The sequence below is a fragment of the Miniopterus schreibersii genome, assembly GCF_964146895.1.
Source record: "Miniopterus schreibersii genome assembly, chromosome: 20".
Taxonomy (NCBI): Eukaryota; Metazoa; Chordata; class Mammalia; order Chiroptera; family Miniopteridae; genus Miniopterus; species Miniopterus schreibersii.
In genome coordinates, this window is record NC_138122.1 from 11,016,246 (window position 1) to 11,035,482 (window position 19,237).

Consider the following 19,237-nt stretch of genomic DNA (forward strand, 5'->3'; position numbering starts at 1 on the left):
TTATTGACATGTTCTTAAAAGCAAGGGATAACTCGTTGGAACCCTTCGCCAACTTTTCTATTTCATTTTCCCACCAGAAGACAAATGTTGTCATGTAGGGGAAATCCCAGTGCTTTCTAGAATTTTTATATGTATACTTAAATAATCTTAATTCTTGTATGTGTTCTTTCAAATTTCCCACTCTGCAGTGGGGTGAGGGGTGGGGTGGGGGCTTACATATGGTTGGAGCACATAAACATTTCATTGGGATGGGTAGCATTAAACACCACCAGAAAAGTGTCATCCCCAAGTTGTTTCACAACCAGAAATACGTGGTGGGCAAAAGGAGATTTACAGTTGTTCGTATGGAAACACATGTAGGTTATGATGATTACAATTGCTTCGTTAACTCTGACTGTAAAGCCACTTTTGCCCACCCCTGTAGAATAGATGTGGGATCATCAGATGCAAGTATCTGACTTGGAGATAAGCCAGTTATGTACAGTCAGCCCCACCCTGGCCACTTCCCTATTTAGTTTCTAGCTGGCCAGGGGGACCCAAAGAACGGGAGCCAGGAGTTGTGGAGCTAGAACATGGCAAGTGGTGGGCTATGGTCCCCTTTGCAGCTAACCATTGCCTCCTTCTCCTGTGGTTTCCTTCTCTCACCTGCAGTGGTAGTAATGATGCTTCAGGAAGGAGATGCTTGTCTTACTTTTTTGTTGTTGTTGATATTAAATGTTGAGAATTCCATCCTATCCCCCGGATTGGCCTAGTTATTGTATTTTTATGACTGGGAGCCAGGTTTTCAGGGAAGCGCAGTAAATTTGGTGTTGATTCTGAACATCTTTGCAGGTGAAAACATTGTACCACGGCTCCACAAATGCACAGAATTGGAAGATACTCCATTTGGGAGTTATAAGTAGAAGATAAAGCTTGATTGTGTTATATCTGTGGATTCATACTGAAGTAAATGGACATAAAAACAAACCTGTAAAAGCCCTGAAAAGGGCCTTTTATTTAGAGACCTGTGTGTAGAATGGGGATTACTGTGTGTCGGAATTTCACCCCTGTCATTTATTAGCTGTGTAGTCTTGGGGAGGCTAATTGGAGCTTTCTGCATTTCCGTTTCCTCATTTGTAAAATGGGAATAATATCTATCTTTGAGATTGTGGGGATCGGCAATAATATATGTAAAATCTTTTCCCTATAAACCTAGTAATCGGTAGCTGTTGTTTTTCTTTGGAATAATTAACCTCACAAGACAGGTGTTTGGTAAGATGCATAAGTATGTAAACATGTTTCCACACAAACCAGTTATTCTCTGCTTGGTGGAAGCAAGAGGCAAGGGTGGAGCAGGGTGTCAGAATTATTTGGCAAGGGCTTCCACGCTGCATGTAGAGTCCTGCCTCCCACGATCGCTCCACGTGACGGCGGCCACCACTGTGCAGAGGCGGAGAGATGGCCGAGACCTGCTGACTCAAACACTTGAGTCTTTCCTCTGGTAGCTCTGATTTAAATACTTGTGTGATATTTTAAGGTTTTAACTTTATATTATCATAAAGATGAGCTTATTTATTTATCCAAATAATTAGCAGATTTGTATTGCCTGATATTGACAGGGAGTGACTGACTTACCTCACGTGTGTGGATAAATTAGCATATGGCAGATTGCTTACGGAATGTACTTGATTTTTATTATTGATTTACCAAATTCAGGACTTACAGAAAAAGCATTGGCAAGAGGTAGGACAGATGACTTGATGGTTTTAAGGAAATTTATGAAAACTATTTACCTTTTAATCTGGCCAATACTCTTTATGGATATTTAGAATTCCTCCTAGAGAGTTATCCTCCCACTTAATAATAGCATTATGTGGTAGAGTTTTGTTTTAACATAGCTTGCTATTACATGATTTCGACTACAGAAAAGTTCACACCATATTGCCGGAAACACGACTATGTACAATTAAAAAACTTGATCTTTTATTTATTTTTATTTTTATTCTTTTTTTAAAATTGGATGTATTGGGGTGACATTGGTTAATAAAATTATGTAGGTTTCAGGGGTACAGTTCTATAATACATCATCTGTATATTTCCCAAGTTGCCTCCTTCCATCGCCATTTGTCCCCCTTTTACTCCCTCCTACCTCCCCCCATCCCTCCTTTCTCTCTGGTAATCGTACAGTTGCCTGTCTGTGAGGTTTTTGTGTGTGTATGCTTAATCCCCTCACTGTTTCTACCCAGCTCCCCTTCCCCTCTGACAGCTGTCAGTCTCTTCTCTATATATGAGTCTGTTTTTATTTTGTTCCTTCGTTTCTGTTGTTCCTTAGATTCCACATATAAGTGAAGTCACCTTGGGAAGTTGTATGGTTAATCTCAGATTGCTGCTATTGTGCCAAGATATTTGGAGTTCTTTTGGAATTATTTTATGGCGCTTAAAATTTTTTTTGGTGTCCTTGTTTTTTTTTGGAAATAACCATTAATGAATAAATTAGGTGATAATGTTGGAGTTAAGACTAACTATATGGGGTTAAAAATCAGGTGTTACCATAACATAATGAGAATGATTTTTCTCTCTGGCTTATACATTGACACTGAAAATAATTAACAACAGATTTTCAGAAAAGTTTTGCACAGAGGAGCATCTGTGGAATAATGCACTTCTTCTAGGTTAGGTCTGTCTGCTGCTATGGTTTTCCCGTAGTGTATGTATGTGTGGTATATATATATGTGTGTGTGTGTGTGTGTCTCCTGGATCAGTGTGTCTTTGAATTATTTCTTTGGGCCATCCTGTTTACTGTGGTCCAGTATAATGTCACAATGCAGCAGCTGTTGTTTTGTACCCAGCAGAGTTGTTCAAGCAAGCTTTGCTTCATTTCTGGGAGATGGGCTAGACCTAGGCTAGATCTGCTTCTCCCAGTCAGACTAAGACTTCATGCTATATTGTGCTGTTTACGGAGATACTGTGATCTTAACTGATATGTTTTTCTATTTTCTAGTTCATCAGGACACTGTATCTTGCTCATTTCTTTGATTTTAACTTCCTATCAAAGTTTTCTGGGATGCAGATTTTCTTCATAAAGGCCAATGTGTGTTTTTACTTATCTTTAGACTTATCATTCCACTTGTGGTGATTGTGTGCTGACTGGTAATCTGTGTTTGATTCGTATGTCAGCCTATAAATGTGCTTGGAGTCCCATTATCAGCGCAGGGCCACTGCTCCGAGGTGCTCCAGCAGCCTCTACGAAGCCATGTCCTCCTAATACCCATCACCAGTTTAAGCAAAGCAGGGACTCCTATGAAATCTAGACTCTTTCAGTTATTTTTATGCAGCCAGGTTTAAAGATGGAATAAGGTGCTTGGAAACTAGTGTCACCATGTATCAGGTCTCTAGGAAACTTATAACTCAGCAGGTGACACAGAAGTCATGGTGACAGGTCCACCGCTCAGCCAGCATGAGACAGCTTCATCTGCAGCAGAGATTATCTTCTTAAATTTCTAATTTTTCCTTATTTCGCTTTTCCCTAAATGTTTGACTGTATATATTAGAATAGACTTCATGGAAATGAGCTCCTCCTTGAGGTTTTATTTTCTTGTTATTAAAACGAAATCTAAACCAAACCCCTTGAGGGTGAGTCTTTTGTAACTGCCAGGGAAAACGTGTTTCATCTGGGAAGGTCTAAACCAAGCACTGGACTTGCCAACAGCTGTATTAATTTTATAACCTAACACTTATCTGGAGCTCTTTTTCACGTTTTCATGTTCCTTCCTTTCATCCTCACCAAAGAACTTTAGCCAAATGTCTGTCCGGATCTTTAAGTGTCTGTTCAAGTTTAGCTAGTTCTTAGCAAGCTTAAAAATTTTGCTTTTAGCATTTGTTTTGTGGTTGCCATAACTCTTATTTTTCCCCCATGAAACCAATTCCAGTGACAAACTGGAAAATCTGCTGAGTGTTGGATTTGTGGCCAGTGTTGACTTTGTGATGCTTGCAAAGTAATCCCCTTGAAACTTGCTGTATTTTGTCTTGGTAATAATTGCTCCCCAATCACTTTTTAGAGTTTCGCTGTTTGTGTGCAGCTGTGCTTTTAAATATTTGTAAGGCTCCTGTATGACTCACTGTAGATGCCAGAATTATCTTATCTCCACAGTTCTTGGTTTCCTGTGCTCTAGAAGCAGGAGGAAATAATCTCCTTGAAAGAGAGTGGAACAGGAACACTTGACTGTTTCGTTAAACATACAAATACTGTGAATGGACCTAACTCTGCTCTCGCCCAGGCAACCTTCTCTTTTGGTGTGTAATTGGGACCACATTGACTCCTGTTGCAGCTGGCAGCCCTTCACTGTTGCCTTTTTCTGCTTGTGACCTTTGATCTCAGCGACCCTTCCTGGGGTTAGTCCTAGGCCCTTCATTGTGTTGGAGCTGAAGTGGCTCATGTGGAGTTGATTATTTCTCTGCTCATTTGGCCTTTTTGGTGCCATAACTCCCAGTCACTTCCATTTTCTTCTCTACTTTTGACGCTCCGCAGTGAAGGGAAATGCTTTGGAGGCAGCAGGATCAGTTTGTATGCTTGACTGACCCGATTGAGACTTCAGAGTGGGGGGAGGGTTGTGAAGTCTGTAGGTGTCAACATTTTTTAAAGTTGATCTGAATGATTGCACGATCATTAAGTGCTCAAATAGTGGGTACTGTGGAGAACTGCATTTCATACTGAAGGGCCTGAAGAGAGGGTGAGAAGAGAGGACTGCAGGTGATTGACCTGGGCTTGGGTGTTTGATGTCCAGCAGCTCGACTTCTTTATGTACCTCCTGCTGCCTCTGAGCTGCACGCACCTCAGCAGAGAACTCATCCCTGTTCATTGCACACGACTGCTTTAAGGGGTGCTTCAGTTTCTGAAAGAACGGGGAGGAACCCCGAGATGAATATGCTAACTATTGGATGGTATATTTGTTGCAACTAGATTTGTGGTAGCACTTTCTTTACCTCTCCTTTGCTCACCCTCCTCCTGCCCCTGCCCACTCCTCCAGTGAAATCACTGAAGGACGGATGCCAGCTGCTGCTCTCATTTTTCAAGACCCCATGTGGACAGCATGAAGACTGTCACTGATCAAAGGCTCCAGTGATCACGAAGGAGTCTGCAGTTGAGGAATGTGTCTGATTGCCCGAAACTGCGGTGCTCTTGAAAGATATATGTGTGTGAAATGCAGTGACATTTGAAACTCATTTTTTAAAAAGTCTGTTTCTATCCCTGAAATATCATTCTCTGTTTCTTCCTTTTGTGTGTAAATTTTTAAAAAAATATTTTAGTAGTATTGATAATATGAATGATTTTGAATGAGGAATTGCTGCCCCTTCAATGTGGTGTTTTTAGGATTCAGCCTGATGCCCCCTCCTCAATAGGGAGTCTCAGCTTTGTGTCTCACCTCCCAAATCTCTCAAGCAATTGGGGCTTCTTTCTGCTTGCCTCCTAGATGTCTGTCTTCGAGTTCCACTTATGTCCAACCCAACTCACTAGCTCTGCACCTTAGGATACGCTCTCTCCCTTCCTTGCCACCCCCAAACAGCAGCAGCAAACCACGGAAAACCCTGCCTCTTCTCATGTATTTCCTGTCTTAGGAAACACACGTAATCCACTCACTCACTTGTGCAAGTCAGAAATCTGGACAGCAGCCTCAATTCCTTTACTTATGGGGAAAGCATTGGGGAAACAGAGAAGTGGGCAGATAATGGATTCCAAAGACGTCTAAGAGATCTATTCTTCCTCAGTCCAAGTCACTCACTATCCAAGTTCTATCAGCTCTACCTCTTAAATATCGTTTAAGTATGTCCATGTCTTTAAAAGTACTTTTTAATCTATTAAATGTATCCCCTGGTATTTTTCTAGTACAGGTCCGGGTTCTCTTTCCCCCTTTAGCTATTCTCCACGGTGCAGCATGGGTGATTTTGGGAAGCCACAGGTCTCATCTTGTCCCTTGCCTGCTCAGAAGCCATCAGTACTCCCCTGAGGATAAAAACCAAACCCCGTCACCTGATTTATAGTATTTTATACTCAAGCTTTCACTCATCTCTGTGACTTACTGTCATCCTGTTCTTACTCTGCTTCCCAGCCCGTGTCTCCTTGCTCTCGCCTCTGATCCTGCGCACGCTCGATTCCTCCTGCTTGGAACCCTCCCCTCCCCTTGCTTGTCACCCCTCCCTCTTCCCTGCCCCGAACGCAGCCTTTGGTTCACCTAACTGTCTTCAGTCCCCTAAATCTAGGTTAAGTGGCCCTCTGGTTCCTGCGGCACCTGTACTGGCCTTATTCTGTTCCCACCTGTCCCTCCCTCACGGAACTGCTTTAATTTCCGAAAAGCATCGCCTCTTAGCAAAAACCATTTCCATTGATTTTGATGGAAAAGGTCATGGTGTGTTCTGTCCCTGTCCAAGAACATGAAACAGTTTCACAGATAGAAAAAGAAATCACTAAGCAATAGAAACAAAGTTGTAAAGTGATGAACAATAGTTTGAAAGTAAATAAATGCAGTTTGTTCCTAAATTAATTACAGCGAATTTATTGTGCTCAGCCAAGGAGAAGGAAGACTTGAGGGTGGCGACTGGGGACAGGGCCGCTGAGGAAGCCCCGGGAAGGGGTGGACAGGCAGGAAATGGACTTGCAGACAGGCAGTCCCTCCAAGGCACCTGGTTACCGTGCATTCACGGGCACCCGAAAGCACAGTTAGAGCACAGAAAGGCACCTTCACGGCAAAATAAAGGCTAACCACCGGGAGTGCTTCGCAGCTGGTGGAAACGTGTACTTCACGCGGATTAGAGAAGATGCTCGCTGTCCCTCTCTGGGCACCTATACGCAGAGCACCGTGTTCGGGTTCATCCGCATAGAGAAGGCCAGTCAAATTCTAGATTTGCTCACCAAATACCGTGGTGTCTTATAAACTGGTGGGTGTACCTTTGCTGTAATATCAAAGTACCACTTTTTAGTTCCTGATTGAAACAGTTGTTATGCTGAAACAAAAAGAAGCCACCCAAAAAGTGGGATAACTTTGCACGAGCCCTTATGGCAAAAAGTTTAGTTCTGTCTGATAACTGAGTCTGAATGTCGCCTTCACTCACGTGACGAAGCCTCAGGGAGGCAGATGTCCTGTCTGATGTGCTCATGGCTGAGCTCCCAGCATAGTACAATTCCCGACACACACCAAGTACAGTTTGTGGAATAAAAGATGAATTCCTCTGCTTTAAATTCTTAATACTTTTAACCCTCTCCTTGCACTTACGACACTTCTCTTTGTTCCAACGTTATGCTCACACACTCCTTTCTCCATTAAGCTGCAGTAGCCTTGAGTTCAGGAATTAGGACTTCATCTTCCGTATGTGCCCCTCACAGGATCCTGCTCAAAGTTGATGCCCTGTGTATGCAATTAATTGATTAAGTGACTATTTCCTGAGATGGTTAGGGTTCTTGGAGAAGTCTGCAGGAAATACTAGCTTCCTTGCTTAACTGTTCAAGTATTCAGCATGAAGGAAACTTTGACAGCAGACTGAAAGTTGGATGTGATTAAGGTCAAAGTAGTTCAGTGGGTTAAAAAAATGCATTGTATGTTTCACTTCCCTAATTGAAATTGTGCTGAATTAATCCGTACTTAATCAAAAATTTTTAAGTAGACATATTTTCTTTTTTCTTTTGTAGTTACCGCAGAAAACTCACATTTCCTCAACAGTTGGGAAGTAGCATGGTTTGAAATAGATTGTTTGAAAATATGGATCAGTTCTTTTAAAGAAGGAAATTACTGTTTTGTGCAGAATTAGATGCCTCTCTAAAAGGAAACTAACTTAAATAAGTTTCTATTTTGAAGAACAGTACCGACCCCCAAAGCCGAGTTTCTATTCACTAGTTAATCACAGTTATGCCCTACGCCTGAAAGAATACTTCAGGAAAGTTTGACATTGGCGTATAGGGAGGGGATAATTCCAAGAGAGCTTTGACCATCCTTAGGAAAGTAGAGGTGTTGCTTCTGGAACAAAGAAATCAAATCTAGAAATTCAGGAAAGGCTTTTCCCAGAGGATTATTCTGGCAGCATGTTGAAGAGGGGTTATAAAAGCATTAAGTTCACTGCCTGGACAATAAGTCAGGTAAATGTTAGGGAAGTATTTCCTTTCTTATTACTGTTAGTTTCCCTTTGCCAGCAGAAATGCTTCTGAGCCTGGAGTGGCAAAAAAGTACAGTTTGATGTGTAGGACAAATTCCCTCTGTGTAGATGAGAAGGGAAGACTTAAAGGTTTGTAATTCAGGAAATGCTAGCTATTCTTGAAGAACTCCAGGCCAGGACTCAGGGAGCAGTATTTGGGGCATATGAAGGTAGGGAACCCTCCAAAATTTTTTTACAGCATGCAGGAAAGAGTCCCATGATTTGGAGGGTTACTGGAGTGCTACACTTAGCTGTTCTATTCTGTTTTTATTTTTTTGTACCTACTCTTTTTTCTGGAGAGACCGTACTACCAGATACTTTCTTGGGAGCAAAGTGACCACTAAGCATTTTCTCAGACACTTAAATCAGCCACTCAGAACTACAGGGAGTCCTGGCCAATGTGGCTCAGTTGGTTGAGCGTGGTCCCATGCACCTAGAGGCCACCGGTTCGATTCCTGGTCAGGGCACATGCCTGGGTTGTAGGCTTAATCCCCAGTAGGGGGCATGCAGGAGGCAGCTGATCAATGGTTCTCTCTTGATGTTTGTCTCTCTCCCTTCCTCTCTCTCTCTAAATCAATAAAAACATTTTAAAAAAAGGACTGCAGTGAAAATACTAGAATTGTGTTGGTTGTTAACTTCCCCTGAAGATCTAAAGGAGGGAGGAGAGCTTCCTCGTGGTCATGTTAATTTCTTCTTAGACCAGTGAGTTGGATAAGCCATAGCAGTTCTGTTTTTCACATGGGGAATTGACTGGGTCTTTGCCAAAGTCCAACAGTAAGTCACGATTGAACCAATTTAAATCCAACCCCTTGAGTTATTTTATTATCTCTAGTAGTTTCAGGAAGTAAAGGGATTTTTTTTTTTGTAATTGAATGTTCAGATTGACAAGGTTTGTTTGATAAATGTGGCATGGACAGTGCCGATTCTTTTTGCATTACTTTTCTTTTAATTTTTAAAATTTATTGATTGATTTTAGAGAGAGAAAGTGTGTGTGTGTGGGGGGGGTGGAGACTTGTTGTTCCACCTATATATGCATTCATTGGTTGTTTCCTATGCGTGCCCTGACCGGGTATTGAAACTGAAACATTGGTGTACTGGGACAATGCTCCAACCGAGCTCCCCGGCCAGGGCCTTGCATTACTTTTATGTAAACTTAGAATATTGTTAGAAAAAGCCTTGCTGGATTAGACAGTGAATGTTGCTTTATGACCAATCAAATATTTTAATGAATTGCTCAAACTAATGTTTTATATTCACTCTTTGTTTAGCACAGTGTAAGGACTTAAACTATATGCCAGTGAGTGAGAGTCCCCCCCCAACTATCCCAATGGTGGTTGTTGGGGATAGATTAATACATTTTTGCCATCTCTTTCTTTTTGGAAAACAATTGGAATATATATTTATATTTATATTTATACTTATATTTACATATAAATATATTTTTATATATATATAGTTTTACAAAAGTTTGTACTCCTTGACCTAGTAATTCCACTTAAAAAAATCTATTCTAAGGACATAATGAGAGTGGTTAAAGATTTATGGACAAAGATATCCATAACAACATTATCTGTAATAGCAAAAAACCATATATACTTACATACACACATATATTAAAAAGTGTAACCTAACTATCCAAAGGGAGTGGCTAAGTAAATTAAAGTACATTCAATAAAGTATCTGTAGCTATTACAAATTGTGTTTATGAATAAATTTAGTAAGTAAAAATAATCATTAAATAAATGAATACAGCAGAATTTAAAACTATTGCATATATGTTATGATCTCAGTTATGTAAATATACACATATGGAAAGGATTAGAAGGAAAAGCAACAAAATATTGATGTTATCTTTAGGTGATGGAATTGTCATGTTTACTTTTTTGTATATTTATGTATTCCACATTTTCTATGCTGAATGTGTTTTTTTGTCAATGAGTATTTGTAGAAACATGTTAACAACTCTACCTATAAAAGTAACATTTTCATTGTAGAATATGTGAAAAAATGTGAATATTTTGTTTGAAATATCACCTGGTGTTATGTTAGCCGCATTGAGTACTTTAAAAAAATCCTAAGTAAGAAAAGCACTGAAGTCTAAAAAAATGACAGTGTGATTTAAATCAGAATTCTATTCCATCTGGTACGACTGAAATCAGCATTCTGATTCTGTCTTTAATTTTTGCATGAGAATATTTGAATGTTATATGCACTAGAGCAGAGGTCAAACAGCAAGTTATGTGCTGAAGTGATGAGTGGTGGAGTGGGCTGGATCCACTGGATACACTTACCATGACTGTTTCCTAATCAGAAGAGAGGATATGAGGAGGATGGGATAACGTTCATGCAGAGGAAATTAGGGCTGTTGTTTCCTTGCCAAGGCAAATTTTTATGGGTAAGAAAGACAACATACATGTTAAGGCCATTGATCTGTGTGTAAGAAAGTGGCAGGAGCCTTGTTCAATTGTAGTAAACTTGGCCAAACAAATTGTTCATTTGGTAGAGCAATGCAGGACATATATACTTATATACAAATTATATTATATACATTTTGTGTAATTATTTATATATAGGTGATATATAGGTTTTCCATAACTTGTTAGTCAAATAGCATTAACACTAATATTATTGAGTGTCCTTTTTCGACAAAGAGTACTTTTAAAAATGACATAGCATTGAGCAGTTTTTCAGTAGTGCTAGTGGATATACCCTGATTTATACATCATCTAACCTTCCTTGTGGTCAGCAGTGTTTATTTGGGAGGTTGGACCTAGGTTGCTATTGGTGGCTGTTGAATAAAATTTCAAGCTATCTGACCCATATATAGCAATAGAATCCAGGGCCTTGCTCTCATTATCATAATTCTCTAACAAACTGAGCAAGCTTGCCATAGATAAACCACCTCAACAAATATTTAGTAAATGACTGTTATGGTCATAAGTTCTTTCCAACCTCCAAAATCAACACATAGCATGTTGGAGTTCCCATTGAGATGGCAGTTAGGTAAGTGTGGTACTCGGAACCTCCCACAACCACGTCAAAATTACAACTAAACTACAGAACAACCGTTACTGAGAACTGCCTGAAGTCTAGCTAAACAGAAGTCCTACAACTAAGGATATAAACAGGAGGCCACATGGGGACTGGTAGGCGGTGCAGAGAGGTAGAATTGCTGGTCCCAAACCCACATGTGGTGGTTAAAAATTGGAAGGGATATCTTGGCTGTGGATGTCCTCCTGAGGAGCAAGGAGTCCCAGCCCCACACCAGGGCCCTCAGCCCAAGGTTCCAGTGCCAGGAAGAGAAGTCCCCACAACTTTTCGCTATGAAGACCAATAGGGATTGTGGCTTAGTGAGACAGAGGGCTGCTGGAGTCCCAGGTGTTCCTCTTAAAGGACCAGCACATGAACTCAGACTCACTTGCTCTGAGCTCCAGCACTGGGGCAGCAGCTCGAAAGGTGTGTCAGGGACATATGAGGAAGAACTGAATTATCTGGCTTTGGGGTGAAGGCTGAAGGGCCAGCCTTCTCCCAGACAGGTGCTGGCAGAGGCTGTTTTTCCTTTGCTGAGTCATCCCCCCACAGAACCAACAGGTGGGCACCGTTATCTGAGTCTCCATTAACCTAGCTAACACTGTTCACTCTGCCCTGGTGATTCCCAGAGATCCAGACCCTCCCAACTTTTAGGCCCACCCAAGCCATTTTCAGTGGCTTTTCCATACAAACAACCTGTCTTGGCTAATGCTTTGGACTTTCCTAAAATCTCTCAAAGATTCACAAACCCAAATAAGGAGCATCTGACTTAGGCGTGCCCCATACCTGTTGCTAAGTGGCCCCAGGCCCAGCATTAGTGGTAGTTGGCGTTCGTCCACAACTTGGCCTCTCCTGGGCACCTCCAAGCCAAGCACAAGTAGCAGCCATCTGCAGATTGCTTGTAGCTCATGCCAGATGGCCCAGGGCAAGGCACAGGGCAGTTGATCTTGGACTGCACCTCCCAGGAGGCCCCAGAGCCAGTGCTCCTGGTGGCCAGCTTCAGACCACACTGAAGCACTACCCAACTACCTCCACCAGAGACACCTTAAGAGGCAGACTCATTGGGCACCAGAGCCCTGCTGAAGTAACTTCTCTGTGGAGTCGGGCCATGCACAGCAGCTTCTCTGTTGGGGTCGAAGTAAGTCCTCTCAGCCCTTTGGCCTGGAGCTAAATGCCTCCCATTGACATGCCAACAGCAATCAAGGCTCAACTATAGTAGGAAGGTGCACACAGCTCAAATGGGGTGAACTTGGAGTGCCCAGATCCAGTAACCAGGGAGGCTGCACCACTGGGCCCTATAGTACACCTACTACATAAGGCCACTCCATAAGACTGGGAGACATGGCAACTCTACCTAATATATAGAAACAAACATAGAGAGACCGCCAAAATGAGGAGACAAAGAAATGTCCAAAATGAATGCGCAGAACAAAATTCCAGAAAAAGAACGAAACAAAACGGAGATAAGGAAGCTCAGTGATCTCAGTGAGAATATAAACAAAGAGATAGAAAACATAAAAATGGAGTTATAAAACATAAAAAAGAACCAGTCAGAAATGAAGAATGCAATAACTGAAATGAAGAATACATTACAGGGGGTCAGATCAGTGAATTGGAAGGTAAGGCAGCAGAAAACACACAGAACAGTAAAAAGAAAAAATCAAAAAAAATGAGGATAGTTTAAAGAACCTCTGGGATGACTTTAAATGTACCAACATTCACATCATAGGGGTGCCAGAAGGAGAAGAGAGAGTGCAAGGAATTGAAAACCTATTTGAAAAAACAATGATGGAAAACTTCTCTAATCTGGTGAAGGAAATAGACATGCAAGTCTAGGAAGCACAGAGAGTCCCAAATAAAATGAACCCAAAGAGGCCTACACCAAGAAACATCAGAATTAAAATGCCAAAGGTTAAAGATAAAGAATCTTAAAAGCAAGAGAAAAACGGGAGTTCCCACAGGGGAGCTCTCAGAAGACTCAGCTATTTCTCAACAGAAACTTTGCAGGCCAGAAGGGCTTGGCAGGAAATATTCAAAGTGATGAAAAGGAAGGACCTACAGCCAAGATTACTCTTCAGCAAAACTATCCTTTAGAATTGAAGGTCAGATAAAGAGCTTCTCAGACAAGAAAAAGCTAAAGGAGTTCATCACCACAAAACCAGTATTATAAGAAATGGTAAAAGGTCTTTTTTAAGAAGTAGGAGGAAAAAATGATAAAAATGTGAATAATAAAGTAGCAATAAATACATATCTATCAACAGTTACTTTAAATGCAAATGGATTAAAAGCCTCAATTAAAAGACATGGTGGCTGAATGGATAACAAAACAAGACCCTTACATATGCTGTCTGCCAAAGACTCATTTCAGATTGAAAGGCACACAAGACTGAAAGTAAAGGGATGGAAAAAGATAGTTCATGAAAATGGAAATAATGAAGAAAAAGCAAAACTGGGGTAGCAATGCTTACACCAGACAAAATAGATTTTAAAACAAAGGCTATAACAAGCAACAAAGAAGGACCCAGTGATTTCAATTCTGAGTATTTATCTGAAGAAACCCAAAACACTAAATTGGACAGACATACGTACGGTATATTCACTGCAGCATTATTTACAGTAGCCAAGATATGGAAGCAACCTAAGGGTCCATCAAGAGGTGAATGGATAAAGAAGAGGTGCGTATATACAACGGAATATTATTCAGCCGTAATAAAGAATGAAATCTTGCATCTGCAACAACATGGATGGATATTAAGGGTATTATGCTGACTGAAATAAGACAAAGACAAATGCCAGATGATTTTACTTATATCTAGAATCTATACAACAAAATAAACAAGCTGAACGTAGATACAGAGAACATTTTGCCAGTTGCCAGATAGGAGGTGGTTGGAGGGATGGGTGAAAAAGGGGAAGGAATGAAGAAGTACAAATTGGTAGTTACAGAACAGTCATGGGGATGTACAGTACAGCACAGGGAGTTTAGTCAATAAAATTGTAACTATGTATGATGTCAGATGGGTACTAGGTTTATCAGGGTGATCATTTAGTAAGTTATATAATGTCTAATAACTATTATATACCTGAAACATAATACACGCCAACTGTAATTGAAACATTAAAAATTTAAATAAAAAACAGCATGTTATGAGTAACCTAATAGAAAGCTAGATTAATAAAGGCTATTCCCGTGTGCTAATATTTAGGTAGCAACAATGAGCTGTGAAATTTTAAGGGACAGCCCTAAAGTAGCTCAGTAGGTCACATGCTAGGGTTAAAGTTGACTCAAGAATTTTTTCACTGCTTTTCAATAAATAAATAGTCGAGGAAAGATTTGGCAAAAGGAAGAAACACTCCTCCTTGTCCTCATTCTCTGAGGAAAGTGCCTCCTGTTAACAAGTTATTTGAATGTTTACTTTGCCTTGACTGCTGAGCGGTGGCGTGTCAGTTCTTACCCTTGAACCAAGTGAGAATTCAAATAAACCAAACAAGTTTTCACACAGATGGCCCCTTCTTCCCATGAGCGGTACCAATATATCCCCTCCCGTTTGTAAAAAGAGGTCAGCGAGGAAAAATCGGAAAGGCCCGTGAACTGATAGCCCGTGATGGGAATAAAGTGGGATTTGCTACTTGTAGATTTTGGAGTACCTGGCATTGAGAAGGAAGCATTTTCAGCTTTGCTAAATGGCTGTGCTATCTGTATACTAGAAAAGCCCCAGAAAAACAAGCCTTCCCTCGACTGCCATTCACCTCCATCAGCTCTCCCTGTTTTTCTGCTGCCCTTTTATAGCAAAACTCTTAAGGAGTCTCCTGTGCTGCTCTCTCCGCTTCCTCCCTGCCCGTTCTGTGGTGAACCCACTGTCCGTCTGTCCCTCTGCGTTGAAGCCGGCCTTGTCAGTGTCACCGGTGATCTCCGTTGTGCCTTTCTGATGCCGTCTCATCTTACCTACCTCTCAGCAGTGTTTGAGACAGTTAATGATTCTGCTAGAAGTGCATTCCCCCCCATTTTTCTCCCTGGATATGACATTCTCTTAGATTTCTTCCAGGCTCATCGATGACTTTTTCAGTCTCCATGGCTCCTCCCCTCTTCAGCCTCTGAAGGTTGGAATGTCCCAAGGCTCCTCCCAGGTCCCTCTTCTCTCGTTTTCCTCAGACAGAGCTCATACAGCGCTATGGCTTTTAGAGGACTAACATCTGCATTCCAGCTCTGACTTGCTCACAGCTCCAGACCCCTATGTGTCACTGTCCACTGACAGTAGTGCCGGGCTGCCTAATAGCTATCTCAGACTTAGCTTGGCTAAAACACCGTTGACTAACCCGCTGTTTGTCGTCTCCCTCTCTCCGAGCCTCCCCATTTCAGTAAACAGAGCTATTATTCATTCTGTTAAACCCAAACTGAGTTTTCCTTGGCACATCTCTTTATCTCACACTGTATCCAGGCCTTCAGCAAATTTTGTTGGTTCTGTCCTTAGAATATGTTCTGAATCCGGTTACTTTTCACTGCCGCCGCAGTTGGCTCACTGTCTGCCCACCGCGTTCTTGTCTCTCTCCCGAGTGATTACATGTCTCTACTCCATGTCCTTCTTCCAGTCCTGCGCTACTTCAGTCTAGTCACTAGCAGCCAGTGATCTTTTTAAAGCATCCGTGAGATCCCGTCCTTCCCCTTCTCTAAGTCCCCTAAGGGCTTGCCATTGCATTGGGAATAAATTACACAATCTTTTTTTAATTTGTTAATTACAGTTGACATACAATATTACATTAGTTTTAGGTGTACAGCATAGTGATTAGACACACCTTACGAAGTAGTTACCCTATTAAGTGTAGTAGCCATCTGACAGCATATATCGTTTTGTGGTATTTTTTACCTATATTCCTGTGCTGTACGTTACATCCTCTTGACTGTTTTTATAACTAGCAATTTGTACTTCTTAACCCCTTTCACCTTTCTCACCTGATTCCAAAAGCTTTACCATGGCTTTGAAAGCTGGGTGGACTCTGGACCTGTGCTCTTTTCCCGGCTCCTGCGCCCTCAGCACAGTGGTCCTGGGGCTTCTGCACACATGCTAAGTAGCTGCATCCCAGCATAGGCCTGCCCGTGGCATCCTGTTGGAACAACCCATGAGCCTGGGTCCCCCATGTGAAAAAAAGGGAAGAAAGTCAGTAGTTCCGATCTCATAGGGTTGTTGCGAAGATGAAGTTAATACAATAAAAGCGCCGAAATGGTGTCCGGAACATACTAAATACTCTGTAGATGTTAGCTTTTATTTTGTTTCTGTTATTTCTGTTTTAAGAACTGTAGAGGAGGAATGCATTTTGATTGTGTTGAGCTGGAGATTCTTGGGAGATGTAAAACAAATGTACCACAGGCTGTGCATGTATTCATTTGGAATGATGGATTCTGCAGAATAAGAGGTATCCCAGTACCTTGGGAGGAGCAAAACTAACAGTAATTTAGCGTCTAGAGGCTAGTTTGTGAATTGGGAAGATATGGATCATGCTCACAACTCTATTGACTATTGGGATTAGTGAGGTCAGCTGTTTCTGTGGTTGAGATTTTCTTTCCTCTGCATGTCTTTCAGTGCTCCAAGGCCTGGATTTTGCTCTGGAAACCTGTCCTGCCCGCGTCTGTAATCTGGCGCTATGCATCCGGATCCTGGCCCCTTACAGACACTGCTGCATGTTGTTCTTTTGGCCCTGTGCTCTTCTGTGAGTTCAGGTAAGAGGGGAACCATAGTGTTGTAGCTGAGCGTTTCCTCTTCTTCATCTTAAATAGCCTCCACTTCAGTATTTTGCTGGTGGTAATAGATTCTAAAGACATTTGTAAAATTTGTTTGACCAGCTGAATGATTTAAAGACGTTGATTAATTTAGCAATTTAAGAATCTCTTAGTAGTGCTGCTTGGACATTAGCAGGCCTTCCCATCATTGTGCTAATTTATTCCTTTTGTTGCCTTAAAAATAAATATTTTGCAACTGTGCCTTTCTTGGTAAGAAGATATGTTTCAAATTTCTGAATTTGGAAATTACAACAGGAATAAAATGCTGACTCCATACCACCAAAAAGAAATTTTAGAATCAGCATGTAATAGTATTCAGCTTGGAATGGGGGAATTTGGTTCAAGTCCCAGGTCTCTCATGACCTTGTCTAATTTATTACCTAAGTCTGTGCTTACTGAAAAGCTTAAATGTGTTTATTGTTAAGTGCGTACGGTAAGCCTGAGCCTAACAATGGCCCACAGGCATTTCTTTTTATTTTAGATCTTTGTAAAGATGTATATATGTTATACATGGATATTTATTCATGAAGTAATATTTATTTTTCTCTGTTAAAGAAACTGTACAACTATTAGATTTAGTAAGGGAAAATTGATTTAGTGATTTTATTACTTTTTTGTTGTTGCTAAACAGCAACCTCAGATTTAGTTAAGAGGCACTTTTCATAATCTTCATTTCTGATCAAATGTCCTATAAAAGTAAAATCAATAATTTGATTTTTTTTTTAAGTATTTTATTCTGCCAGAGTAACAGCATTCCTGTCCTCGGCCCTCTTTTCTGGGTGGAAGAGAGAGCTCTGTTTTGATACTTAAGTGCATGAACTCCTCCCCCCCAAGTTCCTGGAGGAATAGACATAATGAATGAAACTGTTCCAAATAACAAATAAAAATAGTAAGGTTGATACCCCATTGAGCCTTCTATCCAAAATAAAGACTTTGTAGTTCAGTGAGGCTTCCTAACTTTCTACTTCTACTTTCCTAAAAGCTGAACATTATTTCATATTAAAGGTTAGTGGTAAAGAAGAACCATAGCCTTATTTATAAAATAAATTGCTCTTAAAAGCCAAATCCCATTGGTAATATGGGAGAGAATTCTTTTTAGTTTGAAAGTCATCTCCTCTTTTTCAGACAATTACTTTTCATTTCTTAAGAGCTACTTCCTTAAATGAGCAGTTCGCTATCTCTCATTTATATCATGAGGATTCTTACCCATTTGCCTTAATTGTTAAGTTATAGGTTAGCATGTTGCCTTTTTTCCTTCCAAAAATGGGCTTTTAAGACTTCCCAGGACTTTCACAAGCATTAAGAGCCATAACACATAGATAAAGCAGGGGATTGCCTGTCGTTACGTAGATTGAGCTGAAGTGTGTTTAATGTACTTTCTTCCCATTCTCCCCTTCCTTCGCACACGGGGAATGCTCCCTTGTAGACTTGGCACCTTATTTTATTTCTGAGCCACTGTCCGCTGTCCAGAAACTTGGGGGACCTGTAGTTCTGCGTTGTTCTGCTAAACCCGTGACCGCGCATATCACATGGTTGCATAATGGAAAAAGATTGGCGAGAACCTTGGAACAGATTAAGATTCATCAGGGGACTTTGACTATTCTTTCTCTCAACCCCTCCCTTTCGGGTTACTACCAGTGCATCGCCAACAGCAGCGTCGGTGCAGTTGTGAGTGGCCCCGCCACAGTATCCATTGCAGGTGAGTTTAATCTTGTCCCTGTTATATGTGGGTTTTCCTGAAATTACTGTTCGTACTTGCACTTTGGGATAGTGGGAAGGGCATGGGTTTTGGAGGAAGATCACAGGGGTTCTCATCCCGTCCTTGACTCTTGTTGTGTGTTTAACTTGGGGAAATGTACTTGAACCTCTGTGAGCCTAGCCAGTTGTCTTCATCTGTGACAAGGGTATGGAAGTGAGTTTTTACGTAGGTAGGATGGTTTTCTACAGTGAGTTCTGAATTTCTTTGTGAGTATTTAAAAGTCCTTAATACGAGCAACAACAGAAAATCTGTTGTCTACTTTGACACTCAGTTATTTTATACAGTTCTTTATCTTTCTTTCACATCTGATTGTTTTATTTGCCTGATTACTGAGTGATTTTAATTTATGTAATTGAAACCAGGCTAAAGAAACAGGGAAATAATAACTGACTGTAAAGAAAGGAATGTTGAGTATAGAACTTAGGGAAGATCTGCAATTCATAGTTTTCTTAGTAAGTTTGAGCCATTTGCCTTTCAAACAGTGATGGATTCCAGTAATGGACACTGTCTTT

At 41.0% G+C, this 19,237-nt stretch overlaps 1 protein-coding gene across 3 annotated transcripts in view; it reads left to right on the forward strand.

Annotated features, from left to right (window-relative positions):
- Window positions 1-19,237, forward strand: part of CDON (cell adhesion associated, oncogene regulated) — a 78,437-nt gene that overhangs the window by 13,600 nt on the left and 45,600 nt on the right. For 2 of the 3 annotated variants that reach the window (XM_081123035.1, XM_081123036.1), the window contains exons 2-3: window positions 16,770-16,906; window positions 18,393-18,665. In XM_081123035.1, coding sequence (XP_080979161.1) covers window positions 16,831-16,906; window positions 18,393-18,665 — 349 coding nt within the window. In that variant the 5' untranslated portion in view covers window positions 16,770-16,830. Of the gene's footprint in view, window positions 1-16,769; window positions 16,907-18,392; window positions 18,666-19,237 lie in introns of those variants that run through there. The other variant, XM_081123037.1, reaches the window with a different exon arrangement.